The sequence below is a fragment of the Alligator mississippiensis genome, chromosome 12 (assembly GCF_030867095.1).
Source record: "Alligator mississippiensis isolate rAllMis1 chromosome 12, rAllMis1, whole genome shotgun sequence".
NCBI lineage: Eukaryota > Metazoa > Chordata > Crocodylia > Alligatoridae > Alligator > Alligator mississippiensis.
Window position 1 is genome coordinate 48,942,545 of NC_081835.1, and position 14,653 is coordinate 48,957,197.

The 14,653-nt window shown below is 45.0% G+C and overlaps 1 protein-coding gene across 3 annotated transcripts in view; it reads right to left on the reverse strand.

The window, feature by feature from the left end:
* Positions 1 to 14,653, reverse strand: part of C12H9orf43 (chromosome 12 C9orf43 homolog) — a 22,448-nt gene continuing 7,795 nt past the window's right edge. For 2 of the 3 annotated variants that reach the window (XM_019475696.1, XM_006268272.4), the window contains 9 exons: positions 13,712 to 13,811; positions 13,146 to 13,279; positions 8,465 to 8,561; positions 7,715 to 7,839; positions 6,485 to 6,638; positions 4,416 to 4,503; positions 3,677 to 3,825; positions 1,930 to 2,053; positions 1 to 495 (listed from right to left, as the gene is read on the reverse strand). In XM_019475696.1, coding sequence (XP_019331241.1) covers positions 212 to 495; positions 1,930 to 2,053; positions 3,677 to 3,825; positions 4,416 to 4,503; positions 6,485 to 6,638; positions 7,715 to 7,839; positions 8,465 to 8,561; positions 13,146 to 13,279; positions 13,712 to 13,811 — 1,255 coding nt within the window. In that variant the 3' untranslated portion in view covers positions 1 to 211. The remainder of the gene's footprint in view (positions 496 to 1,929; positions 2,054 to 3,676; positions 3,826 to 4,415; positions 4,504 to 6,484; positions 6,639 to 7,714; positions 7,840 to 8,464; positions 8,562 to 13,145; positions 13,280 to 13,711; positions 13,812 to 14,653) is intronic. The other variant, XM_019475697.2, reaches the window with a different exon arrangement.

Consider the following 14,653-nt stretch of genomic DNA (forward strand, 5'->3'; position numbering starts at 1 on the left):
TCAATGGAAAGCTTTAACTTTACTTATAATAAATAAAGAAGCACTGAGCCTGTTGTGTATGTTCCAAGGCTTCTGGAGTCACGTCATTCGCCCTCCTTCTGAGTCTTTTCACCTTAGCTGTAGATAGCAAAGTGTCTTGGGACAAATCATACCACACAGTGTTTATAGTCAGGGTAGAAACAGGTTTCTTCAGCATTTGTCCAATGAAAGGTTAATCAGGAAGGCTGCCTTCATCACTGACCAGCCCTTGGATGCCGCCTCTGATACAGAGAGGAGATTCTGCCCCAGAAGGCTCCTCATTGTCCTTAGATAGGAGAGGAGAAGGGGAAGGGGGTGGAGGATGAGGTGGCAAAGCAGTTCCTCCTGGCTGCTCTCTGCCCTCTCCCTGATGAGAGCCCAGAGCCTGCATCGCTTCCATCCTGATTGCTGGGTGATTGCAGTACATTTCATGCTCACTTGCTTTTTCAGTTAGCAGATGCCTGTTTTCTTCAACACCTGAGCAGAGAATAAGAAGAGGGAACATAACATTGTCCTACTGCTGACAGGGACAAATAAGAGGTCACCTGAGGATAAAAGCAGAGTAAAACATCCTGGGAAAAATCGTGCAGACTCCTATTCAGGGCAAAACACCACTGAATTCAATGGGGGTTTTGTGCGAGTCAGAACTTGTGAGTTAAGGTCCATGTCCTAGACCAGTCCATTATCCCATGATAATGACTCTCAGCTCTGTTACTGTGCCACTGTCTTGGTATCAGACCACTTTATACTGAAAGTAAAAGTTCCAATGTTGTCCCTCCTATATCTAAGCCAGCTACATCCAACCTTTCCTCTATTTAACAACTTTAATATATGTGTTTCAAGTATTTTATTTTTAAAATTACACATTTCTATAAACAGCCAAATAACATTCAGCATCTTATAGGTCAAAATGAATTCACCTCTTGTGGGATTCCCCCAAGCTTTTCAAGTGCAGCCCTTAAGCCCTCCACCTCCCTTCTGCACCTCTTTTGCCTGGTCCCATGAGTGATCTCTGAATTCAAGTGTCAGTGATCTCTGCGGTCCCATGAGAAGTTCAAGTTTTGCTGCATTCTCTGGAATGCACTTGCAAATATCTGCAAGGTTTCAGCACATTTTAAGAACCTACATGGATTTCTGCTCTTCATTTGCCTCTGGAGCATCCAGCACTGGACATCTGTAGAGGCACATACCAGACTGGGTGCACCAACAGTTTCAGACATTGAGGCAATGCATCTTCCAACTACAACTTTCTTCACTTGCAGCTAATCAGAGTATGGCAGAGTAATGTCACACTGCCCTAGTGACTGGTATGACCAAGCTCATTGGTTTTGAAGCACCTGCCACACACAGCCCCACTCTGGGTGCAGACAGAAGTACAGCTCTCCGCTGTAACTCATAATGCTTTGCAGGAAGTGTTCTGAGGCACAAGATCCCCCAGACCACATAGAAGCTCTCTGGTGATTCCAGGGGGAAAGGAAATCCAGCTGCTGGCTGTGAGCTTGCAGCCTGTTTCCTCTAGCAATAGTCTCTCGTCTTTCCCAGAGGGGTGCTGTTTTCAGAATGAGAGGGAGGAAAGGGAGCTCGTTCTAAGGGTTCCCCAGCCGGAAACATTCTGAAAACAGCTCTGAGGCTGGGGGCAGCACAGACACAAGATACTGAAGCCACTCTGTTCTGAAACATCTTCATCTGAACCCTCATGCAATAAGGGTTCAGATTTTCATGGGACTGGGTCCTTTTAAAGCACTTTGCAGCTGTGCACTTCTGTTTGGTCATGGCTGCAGTGCACTTTCAGGGGCCAGACTGGGTGAAAATTGTCGCCTCTGCCTGTGCCTTCTGTTGACATATAATGTGAATACATTGTCCTTACAGAAACCAGACACATTCCATGGCAAAGACATTAGCAGCACTCACCCTCAAGGACTAGATTTGTTGTGCTGCTCTTGCACTGCACAGGCTTCACTGAAGATCTCCTCTTCCCAAGTCCCATAAGCTGTTCTGTGAGGCTCTTCACTTCATGGCACTCCCTCTCTGCAGACTAAAGAGGTTCACAAATACTATACACATCTTAGAAGGGTAGCAGATAAAAGTGATATTCCTCTAGAGCTATTTCAGACTTTCTTTCACCAAAAGAATACTTTCAGCTCTTCACTCACTCAACCCCTAGCCAGGTCAGCCAGAAGAAGCTTACAGGTTGCATTAATCAAAAGAAGAATGGGTTAGTTTCCATCTTCTCCCATTATATCCTTTGTCTTCCTTTTCTCACTCCAATGTTGCACACAGTCCCTCCCTAAAGCTTTCCTGCTCATCTAGGATAGCATAAACTAACTCCTCATAACTAGAAGTTTGTGTGTAGTAGGCCTTCAGTGAAAGAGTGCCAGACACCATCCAGCCAAGCTACTGTGCTAATCTTTTAACTACAAGCCAACAAGTGGAAAGTCAAATCTGCATCTCTAAAATAATGTAATTACAGAGCTTGCAAGAGAGCAAGGGCTGAGTCAAATGAAATCTCATTGGTCACCATTTGCCAATGAGGAAGTTTGGCTTGTTCTGTGGAGGATAGGGATATTATCAGGTCACAAAGAGAGCTGAGACTGCTGGCTGTCAGTGGGCCTATTTTTGGATATTTTGATTTCTGGGACTGAAGGAGGTTGAAGCAACAGGAAATTGCTCTGTAGACTTTGCTGTATAATGGGTTGTATTGACCCTTGAGGATCTGCTTGGCAGTTAATCTTTGTCACCCTGACAATTAACCTGGTAGAGCAATAAGGATATACCTAAGAACTCACAGAGACCAGACTATGAATGTACTCTAAAGATGCTAACCCAGACAACATGGAAGTGAGGATCTAACAAAAGGTTTGGAGTGCTGATGGTTCTCTCTGGGAGCTGCCAGACATGCAGCTCCCCAGTCTAACTCATAGGGCTTTGCAGAAAGCACCATGAGTGAGACCAACTCTCCAGACCCAACAGACATTCACTGTTGGATCAAGAGGGTGGGCGATCGAGCTCCATTTTAGAGCTGATCCAGGGAGAGAAGCTACTTGTCTGCAACATCTGTCCCCTAGCCCTGCCTCCCCTCTCCCAGCTCTTGTGCTGTCTCAGGATTCAGAGGGGGAGGCGAGGCGAGGCAGGGGAGGGAGGTCCATTCTGAGGTTTCCCCAGCCTGCTCTGCAGTATGGAGGAGGATGGATTGGAGCCCCCCACCTCAGGGGGGCTCCAATACACCTACCCCACCCTCCAGCACTGGCTGGGCAAATCAAAGACTGAACTCACTCCCCTCCTTTGGAGTGCCTTCATCTGAACCCACATGTAACGAGGGTTCAAATTGTTGCACAATCAAGCATTGTTTAAGTGCTCTGCAGCCGTGTGCTCCTTTCAGTGCATAGCTGTAGAGTGCTTTCAGTAGCCAATTGTACGACAAGCTGTCACATCTGTCAGTGCCCTCCGTAATGGCAGCACTTGAGTGCTGTGACAGAATGCACAATTTGTAGCTCTGCAGCACACTCCCTACTTTCTGATCAACAAAAAGCCTAAATTGATCCTGCTTTTTGGGCTGCTATAAAAGCTTTACTGTTAGTCATAGTGCCAGGATCCCATTCAGAGCTGGGGAGTCTGATCCCTCTAGTCTGATGCATGTTGTCATCTGACTAGTACTTACTGTTTTGTGTGACAATGTTTTGTTTGCAGAAGTCTCCTCTGTGCTTGCTGGTGGGTGGGAGTCCACAGACTGGCATGGCAACTCACTTGGTCCTTGGCAGTGAGGCTGCTGTTCCAGTTTAGGTAAAAGGGGCCATAAGACCATACAGTCTGCATAAGGATACAGAACAGATAGGCTGGACTTTCTGTCAAATCATCCAAACAGCATATCCTTTGGGACTCTCAGGTCAGGAAAATGCTCCACAATCCAGAGAGAAAACAACAAGAGCTTGTTACCAGGTAAAGAATGACCCTGACAGTGTCCACACTCCTCCAGCATAGACGTCTTCCCCCCCTGCTATCCCTGTGTGTGCTAGCCAATCCCAGGGGGAAAAGGAGGAACTGAAGGCATCCTTCTACACCAATGCTGCAGCAGTGTTATCAGTACACATATACAAGCACATTCTGTACCCCTTAGAAAGAAGCTCGAGTCACTCTTCATGGATTCTGCTTAGTGCTCATGTGTACATTTTTAACTAAAAAAAACCCAGGGAAATTCCAAGAGAAAAATACTATATTAAGAACATGTTAAGGCTGAGAGTACTTATTGGTAGCTAAGAGGTAAAACATGTTATCATATAGTATTTCTATCCCAAATGCCCACTCCCTACAGAAAAATTTATAGTTTCAGGAAATCTAAACATTGTGGTGTGGAAATGCAGAGGTATTTAAAGGCATAACTGAAGCTTCCATTTTAGTACCTAGTCTAGTTTCATTCTTGAGTGGTTTTCTTAGGTAAAGTTTGTTTCTCATTCTTTCCAAGACTTTTTGTTTCACCATTACTGGATTCTAAACCAAAAGCAAGAATATCACAGTTAAGTTGGTATCTTCAGATAGCATTTTTAATAATACATTCTGTATACACACCCCAAATGCAGCTCAGCTTATCTCACTGATACACCATGTGTTCTTCCCCATTCCCAACCTCCAGGAGGTGGCCATGTTAGTTAAGAGATGAGGTAGTTTTAATGGAGGGGAACTCAGAGAGATCAGACAGGGAATGATGCTTGGCTTGGACCAACTCAGGTGAATGGATCTTCTGAGGAGCACGGGAGTTGAATCAAGCCTGCAGATCATGTGTATTGATGAAGGTGAGGAAATGTGCAGTTAAGGGATCACGTGGGTCATCCACATGGAAGCTGAAGTCAGCAAGAATGTGTGTAGGGAGGAAAAGAGAATACAAAGATATGAGGATGAGCTTGACTGGTCTCACTTAGCTTTGGCAAATCCCCTAGGGTAGTGATTTTCAACCAAAGTAACCTGGCACCCTGGGGTGCCTTAAGATCCTTTCAAGGGTGCCTCAGGGTGCCAAATGATGTTAGCACTGTCAGGTATAAAAACATGAGCTGCTTGCAGACATTAAAAAACCAGACAAACACACTTTACCAGAAGAGGCAGTGCACTGCTTCAACCCAACTCTGCAGCATCTGTATAGATTAGGTGCTGCAGTGGGGCTTTTTGGCATTTTTAGCTAAAACTAATTTAATCAGCTGTTAGATCAAAGCACCAAAAAAAACCCACTACAGTACCCAATCTATACAGACGTTCAGCGAGCCAGGTCCAACTAACGCACTGCCTTTTCTGGGCATATGCTGGGCACGTCATGGAAGTGCACCAAGTTTAAAGTAAAGCATTGTTTTGGGGTTTTTTTATGTCTGCAAGCAACCATAATTCACAAGATAAACTCAGAGATTTCAAATAGGAATCCACAGTGTTAAAAACCTTCCTGTGGGCTAAATTCTTTGCAACAGAAGAATTGCTCTATTATTTTTCTGTGCTCAAAAAAACAGTCAAAACAAAGCTGGCATTTTCCAAAGAATGTCCTGAGCCTAACAAGGATGCCCTGAATCTAATGAGGGGATGCTTTGACTCTAAAAAGGTTGAGAACCATTGGATTAAGGACTGCTGTGACTGACTGAAAGACATTAAAGCAGTTATTCTCAACCAGGCTGCCTCAGCATCCACAAGTGCCTTAAGATCCTTTCAAGGATGCCGTGAGATGCCACACAAAATTACTACTGTTAGGTGTTTAAACATGATTCACAAGATAAGCTGAGAGATTTCAAATAGGAATCCATAGTGTCAAAAGCATTCAGAACTCCTGTGGTCTCTCTGAGTTCTTTGCAACAGAAGAATAGGACTTGCATTTTTCTGTAATCAAAAAATGAGTAAAAACTAAGAGCTGATATTTTCTCGTGGGGACCACAAGCCTACCAAAGTGCCTCAAACCTAAAAAGGTTGAGGACCACTGGTGTAAAGAAACCCTTGACTCCACTGCAAAAGGAAAATGTCCTGTAGAAACCATGGACTCATGCTGCCTTGGAAGCACTTTCTTTTGCCTTTGTGAAAAACAGAACTATCAACAGATTTCCCCACTTCCAGAAAGTCCTCTGTAATAGATTTCTACAATGACAGCTCATGACTGGGGACAAATTGCCTCCTCAGGACACCAAGTCTGTCACCAAGTTCACACACACCGGACACATCTACACATGTATGAATGAGCCATAAATACTGTGCATTAATTTTAGTACCTGCAATAACAGGTACTAACTCAATGCGCAGTAACTGGCATTACTGAGCTGTAGCACTGGCACACACTTTTTTAGTGACACTAATGCACAGCAGACTAACTCTACTGTGCATTATTAGCACCTTAGCACAACTTTTGCCGTGACACGCTAATGCACAGTAGAATTTGTCTACTGCACATTTAGTATTTTGTGTAGACACACCCACTGGGTATCTTCTGCAAAAGCAAATGACTCACATGCTTCTGCTTAGCCTCAGGCTCTGTCCTGTTCATTGGCAACAAGGCTCTCCGATCTTGCAGCTGCACTATTGTAGCAGTCTGCAGATGCCTGGGGACAGCATTCCCCTTTTTTATCTGAGGAGCTCTTGGTTTCCCTTCTGTGGCTGTAGAACTAAAGACAAAACAAAGAGGAAGAATCAATATTGCCTCATTTCAAGAAATCAGGTGTCAAAGACAGGACAGATGCACCCAACTTTTCTCAAAGGGAAAATACATCAGGAGTGCAGTAAAGCCACAGAGTTGTAAACAACAAATATCCCTTTAAAGAAGGTAAGGATTGACAAGCCCCTTCCGATGCAGCACAGAGACCTCCTCTACTCTTGCAAGCTGATTTAGGGTGTGTACACAAGTGATCTATGCATGTTTTACAGTACTTTAATTTAGAGCACTTTTTCGAGCACTATAAAGTTATAACAGTCTTAAACATGACAGAAGTGCAGTGTTTCATGGGGGAGGGGTGTGATATCTGAGCCTCCCTCTTCTTTCCAAGCTAGGAGGAAGGGGGCACTCCACAGCTTCCTGGGACTTCTCCACTGATCAGAAATCTGACCAGTGTACAGAAGTTATTTCAAGTGCTGTAGATTGCTAAAGTGCTATAAAATACAGCACTTCAAATTTAATACCTCATTTAACAAGAGTTCATTTAAAGCACTGGACCCATTTTTAAATGCTTTAAAGCTGTGCACTTCTGTTAAGTCACAACAATAAATGCTTTAAATAGCAGAAAAAACAGCTTCTGTACACACCCTTACTATGTCCTTTCTCCTTCTTAGCTGGGTCTCTTCTAGACTGGAACCAAAGGGAAAACAAAGAGATCCTGGGGCTGGGCAGAGGTGCAAGCCTGAAAAAGTGTCATTGTTTTGCTTCAACTACTCCTTACCCTTGAGCATTTCTGCCTTCCCAGGATTCTATTTTAGCAGAAGTCCCTGCAAACCTCCCCATGCATTTTCACATCTAACCAGCCCACAATGCCCACAGTGCACAAAGGACAGAAGAAGAACTCTCTCTAGAACGTTTGATTCCCAAAACCTGACTCCCAGAACGAACAGGAGCCGCACCACCCGAGCAATGTTTGCACCTGCTGTTGGCTCAACAACAGCAATTTGAAATAGACAGCACACTAGCCTGTGTGGCACTCTGGTACAGAGAACAGACTGAAACAAGGGTTATTTAATTGAAATGGCTTACCTTTCGCCTCTGTATTTGGGGGCTGGCTTCGTTTTTTTAGATGACCGGTTCATTATTTGGCATCTTTTGGGGTTCAGGAGATAAGGCTGGTTTCCTGTAGGGGTTTCCCAGGACTTCTTTCTTTTCTGGAGAACAGAGCAGTTACAATGAAACAGAAACTCAGGAGAAAAATGTTTCCTCAGGACCTTAAGCCTGGAATGCCTGAGCCCCTTACTGCCTTCTCTCTTCCAGATAAATGTTTCCCAGGGGAAATAATCAGAAAGATGGGCATTTCATCCTAAAGCAGAGAAGGCACAATGGATTGGCAAGGGTTTCTGCTCCTCAGACATTATTTTGCATCCTGCAGTATCCTGCACTTTAACCTTACAGCCACCCATGTCTTGATTTCAGCTAGGGGGGATTCTGTTGCAATGCTGCTGCTTAGTCACCTCAGTGTTTTGCTGCGGTGCAACACAAAGCAAAGCCTCTCTTACAGTGAGGGCCAAGCCTCCACAGCCCTTTATTTCCACATAGGGGAACTATGAGCTGTGAATAATATGTCCAATCAGAGGTAATTGTGTGCCACTCCTGAAAGAAGAACCCTCAGCCCTCTTCTGTCCCAGAAGGCGTGAAGAAGTTATAATTTCTTTAGTCTGCATAAAGCATTTGCCCTCTTTACAGTGGTCTTCTTTCCATCTCTAAGATGCTGTACAGCAGTGGCTGGAAACATAGATAGTCCAGAGGCATTATGCAAATACTGCAGAAGCTTACAGTGTCAAAGCCTCTTCCTTTGCTTTGCACTTCTTTCAAGGAAAGGAGATTTTCAGAGGGAAGATTTTTAACACACAGTCTTCTTAAAGGCTTTAGTCTAAACAAGGGAAAAACAGGAATTGAATTAATGGCAGCAGTACACATACTCTGTGCATAACATTTTACCAAAAGTCTGAATGTTCAGTTATGGTGAAAAGAAATCCCAGTTTTTATCAAGTATCTTCACAGGAAACCAGTATTTGATTCCCAGTCCTTCAGCAGCAGTTCTAGCCTGCTACACATGGAGTACAAAACACTCGGGAGGTGGAGAATGAAAGCAATGCCTCACACTTCCCTGTCAGCTGGTAGGACACCAGTGATAAAGGAAATCTGCTGCAGAAGGGTGAGAGGAATCTGTGATTCTTGTGGCTCCAGTAATGACATGTAAGATTTTCCCTCTCTCATCCTTGAAAAACAATAAAATAAAACCAGCAAAAATGTATATTTGAAAGGGTTAACTGGCATCAGCCTAAGCATCAGAGACCTGCTTGATGAGGTAGTAGTAAAATTATGCACTACAAAGGAGGGGGCCTGGGCTTGAACTGCAGACTTTTACTAAGACAGCAAGAGGTTCTGGGAATAAATACTATTTTGTGTGATTCAGCAAGGACACCTGATCAGAACCTGAGTAAGTTCCACCCAAAGGAAGTCTCAAGGAATGAAGAAAAAACAAGCTAAGGGGTCCAGCTCAGATTCCTTACCTATGCCCTGGGTTTAAAGACCTAACTTAATTCCTAGCCTGTTAATTGGATGGACTGGAATGATGATGAATGGTGGACCAGTAGTGCTGCGCTGATAAATAGATTCAGAAAAGAAATAAATAAACTGAGAGTATGGGAGTCAGCTCCATAATCCAAGGTATATGAGAGACTCATTGGGCAACTCCTGTACAGCCATCGTTCCACCCCAAAGGCTGTAAGAATAGGCTGCTGCCACTTAGCCATATTTATGCAGGGAGACCAGGCCACTAGATCTGGTTGTCGTGGACTGTGCACTACGGCTCTGCAAAGCTTTGGTCCCTGATTCGATTCAGCGGACATTTGGCCCAATTCGGTGGCTTAATCTCTGAATCCAAATTGAATCAGAGGACCCTTTAATCTCTCCGAATCAGATCCGAGCCCTCTGAATCGGAGAGATTTGCAAAGATTCGGAGATTCAGACATAGACACAGCTTTAAATGTTTTTTCTACATACCTCTAGGTATCAGGCAGCTCGTGAGTGTTGCAATGCTGGGGTGCATGGAGTGTCCCACAGAAGCAAAGGGGGGCCCCAGCACACTTGGCAGCAGACCCAGAAATAGACCAGAAGCACTTTGGTCCCGAGGATCATGTGGAAGGGCCGCACCTCCCGGCTCAGTGACTGGTGCCTCCTGAGTCTTGGGGGGCACCCGGGGTCCCTCTACAGCCGAATGCTGAGCCGGGGGGTGGGGGGGGGGGGGGCCATGCATTCCACACTGGACCCGGAAGCGGACCTGAAGTACTTCCGGTCCACTTCCAGGTTCACCGCCGAGCACATGGAGGGTCCCCCACCCCACACTTCCGTGGGACGCTCCATCTGCCCCAGCATCGCAGTGCTCACAAGCCGTACTGGTACCTCAAGGTATGTAGAAAAAACATTTAAAGCTGTGCCTAAGTCTGAATCACTGATTCTCCAAATCAGCATTGAATCTTCAGATTCGTCCAAATCGAATCAGGGACACTGATCCGAATCAACTAATCAAATCACTGTCCCTGATTCAGGCCAAATCCAAATCCAAATCAAATAGGGCCCGCTTTGCACACCCATACTATGCATCCTTTCCTCCAATCAATCCTGACTTATCTGCCAGTCTGTTCAGAGCTGACTTACAGAGCTGACTCTGTAACAAAAGGTTGGCACAGCACCCCTTAATCATTATGAGCTATCTGTTTCAGTTCCCCCTCTGCACCACAATTGAATTTCAGCCTAGAGAATCTAAACCACAACAACCCTTCCTCTTAATTGCACCAATATGTAAATGACTCATCCATCTCATGCACATGCTCAGATGACTATTTTGTCTAGTTTAAACCACTGGACATCCCATTACACAAGTGTATCTCACCCAAATGTGGAGCTGGTCATAAGTCATTGGCATTTTAGCATGAACATGAAAGTACAGAGAGTACATTTATTAATGCACCAACCCTGCTTTAAGTTGACTCTTGAAGACCAGGGGCCAAATTCTAGTGTCACCTCCTTACACTAACAACAACACTAACTTCTGTAACTCGGATCAGTGTAAACTGATCTATCAGCTAGAAAGCTTGGTTGAGATTTTCAAATGCCCTGACATTTAATGCAGGGGTGTAGGTTGTAGCCATGTTGGTCTAAAGACATAGGCAGGCAAGGTTCCCTGGGTGAATTTGATATCTTTTATTAGACCAACCCAAATAGTTGGAGAATAGTTATTAAGCAAGCTTTCGAGTTCAAAAACCCTTCGTCAGGCTAAGGAAGTTTCAGCAGTTGGTGTGTGCTCTTCCTGAAGAACCTTGTCTGACATTTAATGGAACTCAGTATCCAAATACATTAGCTTGCAATGGAAACTGCAGTTCTTGTGCACTAAATTTTACATCTATGCACTGCAAGAGATTCTTTCCCAAAAAATAACTGAGGAAAATGATCAAGGCCAAGAGTGTGAGAGAGTTTGGTACACCCGAGAAATGAAGTAATTGAGGTGAACGTGCAAAACCAGACAGTAGGTTCAAATGCAGCATGCAGAACTTGGTGGCTTTTCTCTGCTGCTGACTCCCCATGTTCAAATATCCATAGGGACCTACTTAACTTGCAGCAAGACAAAGCCATTTTCACAGTTTTCTCCCAGCAGGAAAAGCCTATTTCACAGGCATTTCACAGCAACCCTGCCCCTTGGCGCTGATTGGTGGAGTGGCCCCACTTCTCAGCACTGATTGGCACAGAGGCCCTAGGGGAAGGGGTGGGGAGGAGGGACAAGTGGGTGACCAGCACCTTAACTGCTGGCTGACCATTGTCCAGCCCCATCCCTCAGTGTTGATTGGTGGAGAGGCCTCGGTGGGGAGGAGGGATAGCTGCCATCTTGTCTGCTGCCCCCTTCAGGCCACCCCACCAGTCGGTGCCTTCCCCTCGTAGGTGGGTTGCAAGGCTCACCCAGGAGGGGAAGACTTAATAAAAATGTTTTTATTAAGTTTCTTTTTTGCAGATTTCATGGACACCCCTGGATTTTGTGGTTTCCATTAAATCTGCGAAACCACGATTTAGGCAGGTTTCTAAATATCTAGTCTGGCTCAACATTGACTGGGATCAAATACTTAGTGTTAAACTGAGTAAATAACTTATCAAATAACAGTGTTAACCACTGTTCTGTCCCATTTCAGACTAACATCTTCAGATTTACAGGTTCACAGCCAAGACCGCTGTGAGCTACAAAACTATGTTTTCACTGGATTGCTACAGACGGCCACTAGCTATGGGTTCAGGTCCAAATGACACATTTTGCTCACCTGGGAAACAAGTATCCAAAAGCAGCTTCTGTACCATGAAAGTCCCACCTCTAATACAGTGGGATGTCCAGCAAAGCCCTGACACTCAAAGCTCCATCTTAGGCTAAGCAGAATGCCACTGAGGTCACAATGGTGCACAGTATTCAGGGACATGGAGATTGCAAGGGGGACTGCTGGATGCCATTTTGTGGAAATAGGTGCACTCATGTGACTTCAGCTACCTAGCCTTTGGTCACTCATAACCTTAGGAGAAAGGGTCTAGTGTATGTTGTTGTAACAGGAGCCCCATTACTAAGGTAGTCATGGGAGTGGGTGGCTATAGAGAGCACCTTGCACAGGTGAGGAGAATTACACACTGGGAGAAGGTCAGGATAATTATCCCGCCGCAGCTGGTATAAGCCCAGCGGCAAGTGAACACACTTTGCCTTCGGGCATTGGAGGAAGAAGGGAGGACTGCAAGAGAAGAAAAGAAGAGAGAGAGAGAGAAGCCCAATCCACAACCCAGGAGAGCCTGGGATGGCAGACCCTGAGATGCCACGGCTGGCTGGTAAGGAGGTGAGGTACTCACCCGAGACCTGCAGTCAATATGGTTAACCCAGGGAAGAACTGGGGCTCCAGGAGACTGTTGCACCAAGGAGAACCCCGAGGTAGAGGGCTTCAGGGCAGCACACAGGCAGCAAAAGCAGTGCAGAGCCATTCGTGCCACCAGACAGCTCAGAGCAGTGCTGGGTCTATTATTAGGCACAGGGAGGTAGCCACAGAGGCAGCTCCTGGCTTGGGACCCGCAGAGGTGCAGGGAACACGCCCCGCAAATGAGTTAATTAGCAGGGAAAACGCAGCCTGAACCAAAATAGCCTAACGCATCCCGGGCACTCTCAGGCTTCCGGAGTTACCTTATCAGCTACATTGGTTTCCCTTGCTAATGAGATAATTAGCTAGGTGAATGCAACTTTGTAACCTCCTGCTAAGAATAAAATCAGCACTGTGTGAGTTCACCATCTGGGTGGTTTGTGGTGTTTCCTCATCCCTAAGGAGAGCACTGAACATTTTTTCTTTCAATCAAAGTCGTGGCAGATGAGTTCAGAGGGAAACCCAGATAGACCCAGCCACCCTCCCACAGTTGTACTTATCACTATGAAACTTACTCTGTCTGTGTGTGTACAACAGGCCTCTGAGATTTTCGATGTATATTTGGGATCCATTTGACAATCAAATTTCCACCATCAGGCCAACTGGTCTGAGTGGGAGCAGCTAGCTCACCAAGATCGATTACTTGAAGCTAAGATATAAACATGATACAGTTAACCACTTTTAAAGGTACAGGTCCTAAAGCACTCACAAAGCTGCAGGAGGGTCACTGCACTCCTGCAAGTGCCAAGCAGCGTTCCCTCTAAGCTGAGCAGCGTGCGCAGCCACACAGGCGCGCGCCTGGCAGCGCAGCATGAGTGCACCTGCACAGCTGCGTACACCACACAGCTTAGAGGGAATGCTGGTGCCAAGTAATTAGTTGCAGTTTTCTTTCAAATGATGAGATACAGAAATGAATGGCTAATTATGTGTGATCCTGCAGAACTTCTCACAAGAGATTATATTATGCAGAGACAGTCCTTCCACTGCAATCTCCCAGGAGCCCAAAGGCAAGCTCTGAGTTTTCTCAGGAGGAGACACTTGCATCTACTTGTGTCTCCACCTTCCACTTTAAATCACTTACTTTTCCAACTCTGTTCAAGTAGGTGAGGTTCATCTGTCTGTGCAGGATTGCATGTGACTCTGTTGCTGAGTTCAGTCCTGGGAAATGAAGTCTTTCTGAACTGAAATAGAAACACAAGTCAGAATCATGAGGAGACCAATACAAACTACCAATATGAAAGAAAATTTAAGTGCTACAATATAGAGCTTTTCCTCTCTGAAGTATCATACAAGTGCTAAAGTGGAAAGCTCCTCATTAGCTATCTGTCCTAGTACAGATGCCCTGTGCATCTTACTAAATCACACGGAAATCCCATTTGACCAGTAGACTTATAGGGAAATTCTGAATACACTAAGTAGTTAGAGTAGCTTACAATGATGGGGTCTCTGGGATATACTGAACTTCTGACTGGTCTAAAATCTGGGGTGGTTCAAATGGTCTAAAGTTTGAGGTTAAAATGCTGAATTTGGAGGCCTTTGTCACAAATGACCTAAGCTTAGGAGGTCTGAGCTAAGGAGCAGAGGGTTTCAGAGGGCATCCAGACACTGGCAGACTCCCCTGGAAGTTGTTATTGTCTTTTCTTCTTGGGTATTTCTCTCTCTAAAGGGAAAACGGTTTTAAGAGAGAATACCATGAAAAATTAGGGCTGCCATTGCACTACAAGTGAGAAGGGAACCATTTAAAAATCAGAAAATGCTACCATGAGGGTGCCAGCTCTAATTTAAAAAGGAATACCAAACAGGTTAGTAAACTATGTCTTTCTATAATTAAAAAAAGAAGAAGAAATAAATTGACCAGGAGTACAAGAGAACGACAACAACAAAAACAGATGGGCAAGGATACATGTCTATGGTATTTTCTAAAATAAATCCCTAAAAATACTCTTAACAAATAACCAATGCTTGTAACCTATCCTGTAATTCAGGGGTAGCCAATCTGCAACATGGGTGGCACAAGCAGCCT